The 14,717-nt window shown below is 43.3% G+C and overlaps 1 protein-coding gene across 2 annotated transcripts in view; it reads left to right on the forward strand.

The window, feature by feature from the left end:
- The window catches only part of CPQ (carboxypeptidase Q), a 356,091-nt gene that overhangs the window by 49,377 nt on the left and 291,997 nt on the right, over positions 1-14,717 (forward strand). For both annotated transcript variants that reach the window (XM_054708777.1, XM_054708776.1), the window contains exon 2: positions 14,063-14,527. In XM_054708777.1, the coding sequence (XP_054564752.1) occupies positions 14,098-14,527 (430 nt within the window). In that variant the 5' untranslated portion in view covers positions 14,063-14,097. The remainder of the gene's footprint in view (positions 1-14,062; positions 14,528-14,717) is intronic.

Genomic DNA, 14,717 nt, shown 5'->3' on the forward strand with positions numbered 1-14,717 from the left:
GGTGTGTGTGTGTTGGGGGGGGGGTGGAGAGGGGGTCGGCAGCAGCCATCATCTGCTGTCACAGGGCAGTGCGGGGAGCCCTGAGAGAAGGAGGCCTTGTAACCAAGGGGAGAGGAGAGAGGACAGAGAGGAAAATCATCTCCAAGTACGACTCAGCTTTGCTGTGTATCCAGCTCTCCTGCAGTAGCACGTTCTTCCGAGGGTGCTATGAAAGTGAATGGTGCTGTGAAAGTGAACGGGGGGGGGGGGGGGGCACTCTGACCGGTGGGCAGGCATTTCTCCACGCAAGGAAGCAACGCCCCACACTCCGCAACAAGTCGGACAGGCTTTGCTTTCGGCCCCTATGCGTTTCCTTTCGCTCCTGTCTCTGTGCCTCCCTCCGTTCCTAAGGCGACTTTGCATTTTCCGAACGCAAATCGCCTTCTCATGTTGCAGAGCCACCTGACCTTCGGGTTTTTCTGCACAGCTGTCACAACAAACCTCCCCTCGCCTGCTACTCAACGGATCAGACACAGCGGTGCAGGCCGTGTGCGGCCTACTCCTTCCCCATTCCCGGGGCTTTCCAGGAGAACCTGATGTTATTATCCGAAACTTCTCATCTGTTTCAAAGGGTACAATTTCCTGCATTCTCTGGAGGGAAATCAAACGCCCCGCGCTTAGGAAAGAAGCCCATCCCTCGCAGAGTTAGCAGACCTCTAGGCAATTATGGAGCGATTATTCCGAATTTAGTGTTTCCTCACCTCATTTCCCATAACAATGACGCCAGTGACCCGACTGCGGGGCTTTTCATCTTCCCCGTGAGCTATCAGGAAATAAATCACAAAACTAAAGATAAGCCACGGGACCTCGCTTTCTCTGTTCTCTTCCCAAGCCTTCTAGTCTCTTCCCCGAGGCAACCAGGTCCCCGTTCCCTTTTTGCTTCTGTGGTCTCTATTGCGACCCAAGGATCTTTTTCTTTCAGTCTCTCTTCCTAATCTTTTCCATTATACACCCGGTCTCCTGACAAATGCGATTCTCTTTAAAAATCACTTCTTGGATTTAGAAATTGCTCTTGAAGCAACATCACGTCCCGCTGGTTTCCCAGGCCTGTTCCTGCCCTGTCCCTTCTCACCTCTGGACTGGGGTATATTTCCCACCATGGTCTTCACTCCACACTCCAAACGCATCTCTCTCCAAGTCTCCCTCGTTCCCTTTTCATTCCCTAAGTTATCTTTTACATTTCCTGCTGTCAGCCATCTGCAGCGTCACCTTGCTCTCTCCACTTCCTAGAAAACTTGTCTTATGAATCTCTCCCCCCCGCCCCCCCTCCCCAATCCCAGGATAATTTTCCTGGCTGTGCACTGATGTGGTGCTGTGATGGTTTTTATATTACACGGACGCGTTAGGCACTTGGAATAGTTGTTTTAGCTCCATTGCTGTGAATCTCTTTGGCTTAGCTCTTTTCTTTGGCCACCTTTAATGAGTCTGACCGTTGGGACAGAGAAGGATTAGTGCATTCATTTCCCCTCGACACCGCTGAGAAGCGCTCTTCCTATGCGAGATCCCGAAGCGAAGGATGCTGCGGATGCCGCGGGCTCCCGTTGCGGGAGGCGGGAGCGTGCCCTGTGGCGGAGTGTGCGTGGTGGCTCGTGGCGCCATCTCACAGCACTGAGCAACTGTTAGGATTTGGGGGCAAGTGTGCCCACACATCAGATTTTAAACGGAATGAGGGATCTCGGTTGAGTTACCCGTTTATAGCTCGGTGGCCTTTTCTTTTTCAGCTCATGCACCTTCACGGCGGCTTAGGGAAGCAGCACGGTCCTGCGTGTCTGTTTCACAAGTTGAGCAGCAGATTCTGCCGAGAGGGGCTTGCTGAGCAGGCCTCCCTGGCATGGTCTGCCTGGCCTGGGCGGGAACAAGATCTGCAGGCGGCAGCAGGACTCCTGAGGGTCTTTCTGCTTCTGTGTTGATGTAGGCGGGGAGCCTGGTTCAGAGAGGGGGACTGAAAGGCATGCTCCAAAGGAAATCACTAATATCTCTGCCAGAGAGCCCCTCGGATTTGTTAGTCGCCAGTTCAGGGGAAGATGCATGGGGGGAAGCGTGCTGTTTAGCAATAAAAACACATTAGCACAGTCTGCTTACTGTAGCCCTATACTGGCGAGTGGTAATTAAATCTATATATTTCTCGCTTTATAGTTTTCTGCAGCTGAGTCTCTTTGAAGACTTTGTGCACTTTATCTGGTTCGTCAAGGCCATGTTCTCTCTCCTGCCTCTGGAAGAGGCTGCTGGGCCTTGTAATCGCTTTTTAATATCACCAGATCGAAGACAAATGCTTCACTGGGTTTATTGGCAGAAATAAAGCACTTCCTATTACTCTTCTGCTGGGGGTCCAAGCCCTAGGAAACCAGGACTTTACAAGGCTACAATCCATTTCCTTTCACACCCTCCCTTTTCTTTTAAGTTCTCTTAGATTGTAGGACCTCACTGTCCAGGGTTACCCACTTTGTATTTGGCCCCGAAGGGTGTAAACTGTACCCTTCATGACTCAGTGCTTTCCTTGGCGGGTGAGGCTGGTGTGGACCTGTGACAGAGTCACAGATACAGACCCCTGGTCTCAAGAGCGTCCATGCTCGTGGCCAGCCTGGTGTTCTCAGCTCATCTCCTCTTTGAATTTCAGTGCAGGTTTTGCAAGCCAAGAATACAAGGTTTATCCCAGGGTTCGTGGTGGGTTTCACGGACAGTCTTGGAATTGTAATCGTATTACTTCACTTAAGCAGTGTGGCCAGGGAGCTGGCCATTGATTTCTGTCAGCCCCATCATGATGTGTGTACATCCAAAGTCAGTTACGTTCCACTATGTGAGAGAGGTATCTACGGTTGGACAGTGGGAATTTAGTTTTTGTTGTTGTACACACCTAAGAGGGATAAAGAAATCTGGGGGAAAGAGAAGGAAAGTAAGCCCAAGTAATTTTCTTAGACGGCAAACTGAAAAACTGCTCACTGGTAAACAGTAAAATGTCAGGGACACAAAAATGATTTTGCTCACGCACGGGCTGATGGGTTGAGGAGATCACTGGCATCTGTGGAGTGCGGCCGCGAGTGCTTCCGTGTGAGGCGAGGGGCCTGCTGGTGGCCCTCTCCCAGCAGGCCGTCGTCCCCACACCTCCCAAGCCAGAGCTCCTGGGATTCCGGTGCTAAGGCGACTGCCGGTCAGTGTTCCATTTGCCTTGCTCTCCTCACCTCACCGGCCTGCTGTCCCTGGACTCACGCCGGAACCATGGGGAGAAGAAAAGGGAATGTCATGTCTGGCTTCTTCCCCAGCTGTTAGGGGTTGTCTCCCTTCCTTCAGTCATCCTCCCTTATCCCTACAATGCCCACACCTCATTCGGGGTGGCAGGTTCAGGGGCAGAGACACTTGAAATGAAGCCTCCTTTTCGTGGCTCTTGGGAAAAATAATGGTGAAGCTATTGGATACAGGTGACTCCTAGTCCAAGATGGTAGGAGAGGTGGGACTGGGGCCTGCCTCTCCCTGTGCTGGCATCTGATTCTAACAAATAAGAACAGTTCTGGTTCAATTCTCTAATTTTTTTTCCCCAGAAGCATAATGTTACAGTATGTTATACATGTTTGAACTTAAAAAAAAGTCAAGTAGGTAAGTCTATTTTTTCTCTTTAACTCCATATTTTAAAACAATTATAGACTCACAGGATGTGGCAAAAACGATAGCAGAGAGAAGCCGTTGTGTCCCTTACCCAGTTTCTCCTAATGGTATCATCTATGTAACTACAGTATATCAAATCCACAGACTTCACTCAGATTTCACCATTTTTTACTGGGTGGGGTTTTCTAAGGATTTCAAATGCTATGGCATTTTAAAAAAAATAACAAGTAGAATTGAAGTTGTAGTTGGAACAAATGTTCTTGTCTGGTATTTTCCTTTCTTTCTGTCTTGCCCTGTGTCCCCCATTGTGTGAAAAAGAGATGCCAGAAAGCATATATCAACAAAGAGTCTGAATGCTTACTCTGAGAAGCAGTAAATTAGGTGCCAAGGAGGACATGAATGCCATTAAGAAGAAATGATCTTGTGTCTAGGAATTATCTGCTTACACAGAATTATCAGCTCAAGACAGTATTTATTTTCTAAGCACATAAAATGTATTCAGCACTTTTCTTTGAATTATAAAGAGGTAAAAGCTGCTCTTCGGTCTGGAATATACATTCACTCCTCCTACCCAGCCTACCTGCTATCTCTTAGGGTCTTCTAAAACTAAGTCCTGCGTGTGTTCACTGAGTACATACTAAATTCAGATCAATGCCAGATCCTGGAGGTTCAAAGGTGGATTCTACCCAGTCCTTTCCCACACTGAGCACACAATTTAGTGGGACACACAGACATTTTGAACATAAACATTTTAAAGAAAGATAACCACTGTAGCAAAGAGAATGTCTAGGAAAAGAGGAGGCAGGAGGCAGGGAGATCAGTCAGGAGATTGCTGTGGTGGTGGTTCAGGTTAGGGCAGTGGTCGGCAAACTCATTAGTCAACAGAGCCAAATATCAACAGCACAATGATTGAAATTTCTTTTGAGAGCCAACTTTTTTCAACTTAAACTTATTCTAACGCCACTTCTTCAAAATAGACTTGCCCAGGCCGTGGTATTTTGTGGAAGAGCCACACTCAAGGGGCCAAAGAGCCGCATGTGGCTTGCGAGCCGCCGTTTGCCGACCACTGGGTTAGGGTAACAGGGCCAGAAACCAAAGTGGTAAGGAAGATTTAGAGAGGAAACATGGGCTTGAGAGCTTTTTAGGAGTTAAATTTGATAGTACTTAGCGATTATGCGTCTGAAGGGATAAAATAGAATGAGATGTCCCGAATGGTCCAGATGATGGGGTGGTGGGAATGCCACACACCAAGAGTGGGAGTTCAGGAGGAAGATCAGATTCTGGAGGAAAAGTCATGAGAAGGGTTTGGATGTGTTGAGTTTGAGGTACCTATGGGCATCCAAACTAAGAGGCCTTGTTATCCTCTAGATGAGCTCATGCTGTAGATCATAAATGAAGCCTTGGAGGGAAAGACCTTGCTGGTAAGAATGTGTGGTAGGAGAGGGTTACAGAGAGAGCCCTATGAAATAATAAACTTTAAAAGATAGATGGAAGAAAGGGACCCTACAAAAAAAGATTGGGAAGGAGAGCACAGGTAGAGGAAGAAGCGTATGGACAAGGGGAGACTGTCCACAATGTTAAATGTTTCAGATGTCAAGTGTGATAGGAAACGAACTGTTTCCAGTGGATGCAGAAACCAGGCATCCTTTATGATCCTTGTGAGTTCCATTTCAGTTGGCTGGTGGGAGGAGACAAAATGGTAGATTGAGTAGTGGTTGATATAAGTGAACCACTCAAGGAAGAGTTCGGGATAAGGTGCTAAGATGGAATATAACAAAAAGTGACTGATATTAAATATTTAAGAAAATCCATAGTAGAGTGTTGGAGCTGAAATGCAACCCAAGGGACAGCGAGGACCTAGTCTCTTTATGACTCCCTTTATGAGAGGAACTTGTAAATATGCTATAGTTTAAAGGAGAAAACTAATGTCTGAAGAAGAAAAAGTAATCACGAAAGTGATGAATCAGACTGTATATTACTGTGGTGAAATGGAACTACTCGTGTGGTGAATTCATTCTATAAATATTTATTGATAGGTATTGTGCTGTTTGCTTAGTATACAAAAAAGAAAAATAGATTCCTTGCAGAGAAGATGCTTGTTGAATTTTATAAAGAGAAAATACTATTGCTCTTCAGTGATGTCTAGCAGAGTGACAGACAAAAACATGTAGATATAGTGATCTATGGAAAGGCAGCAAATAGTTCTGCCTAGGAGTTGGAGACCGATAACTGCGGCATTTTTAGCAGAGGGAACAGCATGAGCAAAATCAGAGAGGTATGAAGAGTGTTCTGTAATTTCAAGGACCGGTAAACAGCCTGTCGGGGCTGCAGTGTAAAGGTGGGGGGACAACAGGGAATGACTGAAGACTGGAAGCCACACCACTGACAGTAAATGGTGAGGAAGCAGATGTTCTAACAAAGGCGCCATTCTATTTGGGCTTAAGGTAAATCCGGGGGCAGCATGGAGGATGGACTGGAAATGTAAGGCAGAGAGTTTCAGATGACGGATAATGAGGTTCTGGGCTGGGAAAGTGATGGGAAGGCGGAGGGGAGGGAAGTTTGTCAGGAAAGAATTTGGAGGTGGACTTAGAGGCAACCGTTCACCTGTTCTCCTTGAAGGAGAGGAAATAATTCAATGAACAATGCAGTTTCCAACTTACTGACTGGGGGGTGGGAGTAAGGGACAAAGGAAGAGCGGGTTGGGGAGGAAGATTCTGAGTTTGGTGTTGGGTATTTAGAATTTAGGTTCGTGTGGGATTCTAGGTAGATCTTATGCCAGATCCCAGGCTTTGCTTATGGTGTTAGTGTGAACAATATATTTACTTATGGATCTCCAAGAAGCCCCTAAAGTAGTTGGGTTTCATCTGCAAGGAACGGAACACACAGCTCACAGTGACGGAAACAAATGGAGTTTATTTTTCTCCCGTGACAGACAAGTTGGCGGTGCTGTGTGGGTCCAGCTGCTCAGTGGTGTCAGGACCACTGCTGTTGGACTTGCCCTCATGGTTACGGAGTAACTGATGCAGCTCTAGATTGTGACCGCTTTCTTGTCATCTGCTTCTGTTTGGTCTCTTTGGGTAGAACTTGGTCACAGCACCTCCCCTGGCTGGAAGGCAGGCTGGAAGAGTAAGGAAGAGAATTGTTACTTTTACTTCAATTACTAGTTCCCCATCCTATGAGATGCAATGATTCTTAAAAAAAAAAAAAAAAGCCATATAATTTCTGATGCCTGCTTTATTATCCTAAATTAAGCATCATAGATACTCTGCATATATATTTTCAAATAAATCAGTCTTCTATCCTAGTAATATAAAGGAGAAATTCAAGGAAAAGTGATCTTCAATGAAGTGTTTCAAAACGTCCATTCTGAGGCATGGCTGCACTTGATGGCAATGAAGCAGTGAGAGGCTTGGCCTGGTGAATGTGACAGCGACAAATGCAGCCCAGCCCAGGGGCGTGGTGATGGTGCTTCCCAAACCGGAGGCAGCATTGTCACTGGTGCTTTACCAAAACGAGGACCAGCTCTCGGGCAAGTTCTGAAACAGCATAGGCCTTCCTGGATATGCATGGTAGCTGTTTCTTGAAAAAAAAAAAAAAAATCAACTTGCCTTAAAATGGCACAAAACTATTTTTGTTATATAGAGTTAGAGTCAAGGCTCAGGTAATAGTTTTCCATATTTAAAAATATCTGTGAGGAGTGCAAGAGAATTCTCAGTACAAGAGATTATGAAATACAGGAAGGTAGGTGAACTCCTAAGTCGTTTCCGTGGAGAAATAAAACCAAGGGAGTCGGGGAGGAAGGAGCGAGTCCTGGGCAAGGTGAGTAAACAACACAGAAGCCGGCCTGCCCGTTCATCAGGAAGCCCAGTCTGTCTCCGGCGGTGTGTGGTCCTTCGGATGCAGGAGGGAAGTCCAGCTTGAGGATGAGCGGGGCTAAGAGAGGCGTACCCCAGCCCTCGGCTCTTTGAGGAGCCAGAGGAGACCAGAGGCTTGGGTTCGGATGAAATGAGGCAACCGCAGCAGAAAAGCATCCAAGAATGGGACACAGGCCTGATGGCCTTTCTTCGATCATAAGTCATCAAGGACAAATGAGGAAGAGATTGGGAATGAGCTGGAGCAGTGGTCGGCAAACCGCGGCTCGCGAGCCACATGCGGCTCTTTGGCCCCTTGAGTGTGCTCTTCCACAAAATACCACGGCCTGGGCGAGTCTATTTTGAAGAAGTGGCGTTAGAAGAAGTTTAAGTTGAAAAAATTTGGCTCTCAAAAGGAATTTCAACCATTGTACTGTTGATATTTGGCTCTGTTGACTAATGAGTTTGCCGACCACTGAGCTGGAGGAACAAAATGAGATAATTGATGAGCTTGCCAGCCTGGTGGAGAACACAGACAAGAAACTCTGTGCTGAAACCAGGCATGTGAATATGGTGGACAGGAAGCCAGCATCTTGTGGGATGATCATGGTGATTTTATTGCTACTCGTGGATATTGTGGTTGCTGCAGTCTGGCCTACCAACCGGTGGCCATAAAGGGACCACCAGCTATGACACCTGCCAATGACGGGGCAAAGCTCAGCACCCGTTTGATACATGAAAGCTGCTCTCAATAAATCCCCTCTATGCTCTGGGGAAAAAAAGGAGTTTGGAAGTGAACTTCAAGTGCCTGAGTCTGTGCTAGGATTTAGCACTTCTGGTCTTTATGTCTGCTACTCACTCTAGACTGACAACTAAGAGTTAAATTTATAGTGGCAAATCCTATTCAGCAACGGAAGGTTTAGGAGAAATATTTAAGTCTTCACGTAAGTAGTGTATTTAGTTTTTAGAAGGAAAAGTGAGTGGATAAAATGTCAATAAAAATCTCAGATCCTAAGTCTTATTCCTTCTGTCTTTCAACACATTCTCTTTTCATTGTGTCCTTTCCGCTTCACTTGGCCTATTCATTCTGGCATTTCTATCATAGCCTGAGACATTTTCAAAAACTGATATTTTAGGAAAATATTTAGAAATAGAAGCAAAGGGTTTTGCTTTGTTTCCTCAAAATATAGAGCTATTATTAGAGAGAATGTAATTCACAGGAGAAAAATTGGTTTTGCTTAGTTTGCTTCCAGAAGTAAGTAGGAAAGAATGAAAATGACATTATGAAGAATTTTATCATTTTTTTGTGTGTGAAAAAGATAATCTGTAACTATGGATTGTGAAGACAATACAGGAAAAGCAAGTCTTTCTCGTATAGTTCTCCAAAGTTGCCTTTGAATTCAAAGGGATGAGTTTTTAAAGTATCACATTTTGAAGATTATAACATTTAATGTTTCCATAGTTTGGATTCAAGTAAAGGAACAATGACTTCAACCTTTTGTGTTAGAACTAAGAATATATTTTTTTTAAAATGTTGCACAGTTTAAGTTTAGACATTTCAAATGCCCTGTAATTGCCTGATTTTTTTCCCCCAACTGGTTTATTAGTATATTTAGGGATTTTAAACAGTAGAAGACCTTGAGTGTATTTGTAAATGGATGGCCTGATGAATGCATCTTTTTTTTTTGTAGCATGGATTATTTTTCCCTCTGTGACAATTCCAAGGAATAACCAGATATGTAACAAGCAGTGGCTTGTTTGGGGGTTTTGAGGTGCTCCATACGGTGTCCTTGGCCTGATGCGGCATCTGGGTGAATTCTCCATGCTAGGGCAGGGGGTGCTGAAGTCACAAAGCAACGGTCCTTCCTTTCCTGCTGCATGAAGGGTGGGAATTGTTCGCCGTGTCCCAGTGCAGGGCCCTAGGGCATTTTGCTCCCAATAGGGTGCAGTTTCACGCAGTAGACCTTTTCAGTCCAACCTTGGGGAACAAGCCTTCCTATTGTTGCTGTCTTCCACCATCCCCCCCTTACCGGCCAGCTACATGCCATTTTTCCCGGAGGCTATGTTTTGTAAAGCCCCTCTGTCTTTGCATGGGTTGCTCCCTCAGTTGGTTACCTTTTCTTCAGTGCCACGCCCACCTTCCTCACATGCTCATCAGTAAACTCCTGTTTACCTTTCACATATCAGCTCCAGCAGACGTCTCCCTCATCCCCTCCCCGCTCTGTTCTCATAGAACCTCATAACTACTTCCTTCTGTTATAGGGATTTTCACACTATCTCTGACCCTATTATTATTCTTGGCAGCCCTTTAAGGGTGTGGATATTATCCTATACATCTGTGTCTTCAGTGCTTAGTAGGTGCTCAATAACTTTTTGTTAAATGAATGGGGAAATGAATTTGTGACTCAGAACAGAACATCTTTTATCATTAATAAAGAGAAATGTTTGAGATGAGTAATGCTGTTTTTCTTTGTTGATCGCCATGGAATTACTTGCTCCCTTTGTAGACTATAGAAGAAATAGTGCTGCAGCTTGTTTAATCTTATTTGGTGGCAGTGACTGTATACAGACATTTGTATTTCCGAGCTAAGGCAGACTACTGTCTCTCAGATGAGTCAACCCTCCTTTGGGTCCCATAGTGAACTTTACTTGGGCCCATATGGTGCCAGTGCTTTGTGGGAGATTTAAAGGGTTCAGCTCCCAATGACTGTGTCATTCATGATTTTATCCAGTCCTCTTCTTGTTTAGGTAAACTATTAATATGTTTATACTCACTGTTAAAATTGCACATTTTTATTTTTCTGAAATTAGCTCTGAGCCCTGGTACTAATATGAAAGATTTGGTAGTAATTCTGCTTTCATTATTCTTCTTATTCAAACCCTTGTTGATTTTATATGCCAAAATATTTCTACTTTTGGCCTAGGTCTTTTCACACCGAGGAGGGCTGGTGTTTTTAGTCCTTTCATGCAAATAAACTGGCTCCTTTGATCATCCTTCTTATTTAGAATGACTCCAAGCCTACAATTTTTTTTTCATAGATGCTGATCCTAAATTTGTGAATTAGGAGAGGATTTTTTTTTAAGTTGTCCTCAGTTATTGGCCTCTATTTGGCCTTATTTTGTCTGTATACTTTACTATTTTAATTTTTATTGTAATTTTCTACTTCTTATTGGGAATGTACACATTTTATATTGGATTATAATCCCTGTGTTTTTAAATGACATATTTTACAGTGTTTTGTAAAGTGGAATGTGATATAGCCATATTTTGTTGCATTTTTATTAGCTTTCTAAATATAGGCAGTTAGTAATAATTATAATTTTCTACTATGTATTGATGAAAACATATTTTAGTTGGGTTAATGTATATTTCTAAAAACAAAAAAATAAGAGATTCTTGTAGTGCTGCATTGGAGAAATATGTATTTATGCATTCTAGCCAAGAATTACATCAGTAATTTTCAGATTATGTTCTAGGGAAACCAAGGTTTAGAATATACTAACATGCATTTAGTGTTTACTTACATTGAGTGTTCTAAGTGATTTTTCACATAAGTCATGGTTTTGTGCCTTTAATCTTAAACTTTCTAAAATGCCAGTATTATACTCAGGGGGAAATTGATTCATTAAAAGGTAACAAACCATCATCTTTTAAATTAAGCTACTAAAAAAAAAAGCATTTATTGCATTTTTGGGATTTGAAGATACAGTATAGTTAAGGTATTTAGAACAACAAATACCAGTTTTTGCTTGAAAGTAATTATAGTATTTTGTTTGTTTGTTTCAAAATTAATTTCACTGATCATGTTAGGGGGCATGACGTATTGTTATCAAAGTGGCATGTTACCCATTAATTCAGCTGGCAGACATGCAAAAAGATGTAACAATGAAAACGTAGGCACTGCTATTTTCTGAACTTACCTTTAAAACAGAATGTAACCTAAGAATGATGGTTCGGTGACCTGACAGAGGGACACACCACTCACTCCTTCTCTCCGCTATTCCTGGGAGCTGTCTTGAGATACGTCTTCTCCATAGCCTTCCATGAACCCCTTTGTTCTTCTCTGGGTTCTCATGCTACTCTGTGTACGAGTCGGCTTGCGTACCTATATTTTATTATAGTTATTTGCTTCTCAGACTGTGTTTAGGTGTGCTTCATTGAGTTTCAATTATATGTAAATGCATACGGTTTCTTCAAAGAAAACAATTCTTAATCCTTCGGGAAGTCTGTGCTAGTTGCTCCAGTTACCTGGTTGATTGTAGCTGCTTGGGAATCACAACAAAATCCTTGATTTTACTTTCTAAAAAAACAAGGGTATTGACTAGGATTCCTAAGCTCTCTTGCGTCTCCACAATGCTACCCTTATCGGATTCTAATCCATCACTAGAAATGTATCGTGAAATTGTTAATGAATGCTTGCAGAATGCTTCGAGAATTTTTAATGAGTAGCAGATACTTGTGGTTTATCTTAATTAGTAGATGGCTTATTAACCTTTTTTTTTTTTGGACCAACAGTTCATTCTTAAAAATGTACTTTCAAGAATAAATCACAATCTGGGGAAATATTTTCATTGCTTAGTAAAGTTTAACTTTTAAAAACAAGCATTATTAAGATCACTGTAGAAACCAAGAATCTATGTATGTAAGTAGTTATAATAAAAGGGACAGCAGCAGCAGCAATATACAATTTTCATGATTTTTCAAAATGTTTAAATATGATAGCAGGATTTTATTCCTAAAAGAGGCAAGACAAGTACTTTAGTACCCTAGGGAAGCTAAAATCTATAGAGATTAAAGGCTCATTCATTCCTTAAATAAAAATGTGCTGAATGCCTATATATGGGTACAATGACTGAAGGCGCAATGGTAATTTACTCTATTTGATTTTGAGACTAGGAGAGACAGATTTATAAACAAACTAGAGGCCTGGTGCACAAAATTCGTGCACGGGGGAGTAGGGGTCCCCCTCAGCCCAGCCTGTATCCTCTCCAATCTGGGACCCCTTGGGGGATGTCTGACTGCCGGTTTAGGCCTGATCCCTCTCACAATCTAGACCACTGGCTACTAACTGCTCGCCTGCCTGCCTGCCTGCCTGATCACCCCTAACTGCCCCCCCTGCTGGCCTAGTCGCCCCCAACTGCCCTCCCCTGCCAGCCAGGTCGCCACTAACTGCCCCCCCACCCCCCCGCTGGCCTCGTCGCCCCTTACTGTCCTCCCCTGCCAGTCTGGTCGCCCCCAACTGCCCCCCTTGCTGGCCTGGTTGCCGTCAACTGCCCCACATGCTGGCCTGGTTGCCCCCAACTCCCCCCCCTGCCGGCCTGGTCACCCCTCACTGCCTCCCTGTGCTGGCCTGGTTGCCCCCAGCTGCCCCACTGTGGGCCTGGTTGCCCCATGCAGCCTGCTGCTCGGTCATTTGGTCGCCCCTCACTGACCCCCCCTGCCGGCCTAGTCGCTCCACACAGCCTGTTCGGTCATCCATTCAGTTGTGATGGTCACTTAGGCTTTTATATATATAGATGTATTAGTTGATAATATAGTTCTTATGGTAGAAACACAGAAAATGTTTTTACCATATAAAACATTTAACTCTGGGGTTAAATGTTTGAGTGCATATAACTGCTGTGTTGTTTAAGGCTCCACAGAAAAGCTGATTTTTAAAGCAGTTTCATTAAAGAAGGAGTTATGAAAAGGCCTGGGTATTTGAAGGAGAGTGTCAAGTTCAATGTAGCTAGAGCATTACTGTCCAATATAAATACTAGTATAACTATGTAAGTTAAAATTTTCTAATAGGCATATTTAAAAGTAAAAAAGGGACAGGTAAAATGAATAATAACTTTTATTTAATACATCTGATGCATTTTATTTATTTTTCTTACTTAAATATGAAGTATTTGATTTTAAAGAACAAACCAGGTGTTTATTTTACACTTACAAAACATCTCAATTTGGGCTAGCTACATTTCAAGTTCTCAGTATCTAGAAGCATATGACACACACACACACACACACACAGAGAGAGAGAGAGAGAGAGAGAGAGAGAGAGAGAGAGAGAGAGAGAGAGACCTTTTGTTTCTTCTTGTCTGAGTGCTGTGGCTAGGACTTCTAGTACTAAGTTGAATAAGAGTGGTGAAAGTGGACAACCCTTTCCTGTTCCTGATCTTAAGGGAAATTCTTTTAGATTTTCATCATTGAGTATGCTGTCAACTATGGGTTTTTCATATATGGCTTTTATTATGTTGAGATATCTTTTCTTTATTCCCACTTTGCTGAGAGTTTTTATCATAAGTGTGTACTGGTCTAGTTATCTTTTTATTTTAATCTTTTCGCATATTTTAAACAGAAATATGAGGTAGCATGTGATTGCATGGTTTTAATAAATGCTGCCTTATTAATAAGGCCACTCATTGCCTCTTTACTTCTTCATTCCTGGAAGTTATGGTGCCTGAATTTGATGGTGGGAGTTGGGCAGTGCGTGAGAAGGGAAGGATAATCCAGTTTGAAAAGCAATCCCTGGGTTGTGGGCAGATAGCTGTGAGATTCTTTTCCTAAAACATGTTTCTTATTTACGTAGACTATCTTAGGAAGAAAACAAACTGGAAAAGAAAAATGAAGTTTCTTCTCTTCACATTTGTTGGTGCTCACCTTTTAGCCTTGAACTCTGGCAAAGCTATATGCAGGAATGACACCTCGCAGAGGACTTTCCGAGAAATAAAAGAAGAAATAGCCCGCTATGGAGATGTCGCTAAAGCGATCATAGACCTTGCTGTTTATGGCAAAGCTCAGAACAGATCCTACGAGCGACTGGCTCTGCTGGTTGATACTGTTGGATCCAGATTAAGTGGCTCCAAGGGTCTAGAAAAAGCCATTCAAATCATGTGCCAAAACCTAAAGGAAGATGGGCTAGAGAATGTCCACCTGGAGCCAGTCAAAATACCCCACTGGGAAAGGGGAGAAGAATCTGCTGTGATGCTGGAGCCGAGAATGCACACGATGGCTATTTTGGGCCTTGGAAGCAGCATTGGGACCCCTCCAGAAGGTATCCCTTGTGTGTTTTTTTCAAGTCAATTTGCCGTGTACTTTATAAAACTAATGTCCTATCGCATAATTTATTGCGGTATTCATGATTCATATTATAATTTGGGTGATAAGAGGGAAAATGTATTCATTTCCTATTCCATTGGTTTAATGAGTTCTCTACTGTTACACTCTATTTTCTTCCTTCTTCC

The sequence above is a fragment of the Eptesicus fuscus genome, chromosome 19 (assembly GCF_027574615.1).
Source record: "Eptesicus fuscus isolate TK198812 chromosome 19, DD_ASM_mEF_20220401, whole genome shotgun sequence".
NCBI classification, from domain to species: Eukaryota; Metazoa; Chordata; class Mammalia; order Chiroptera; family Vespertilionidae; genus Eptesicus; species Eptesicus fuscus.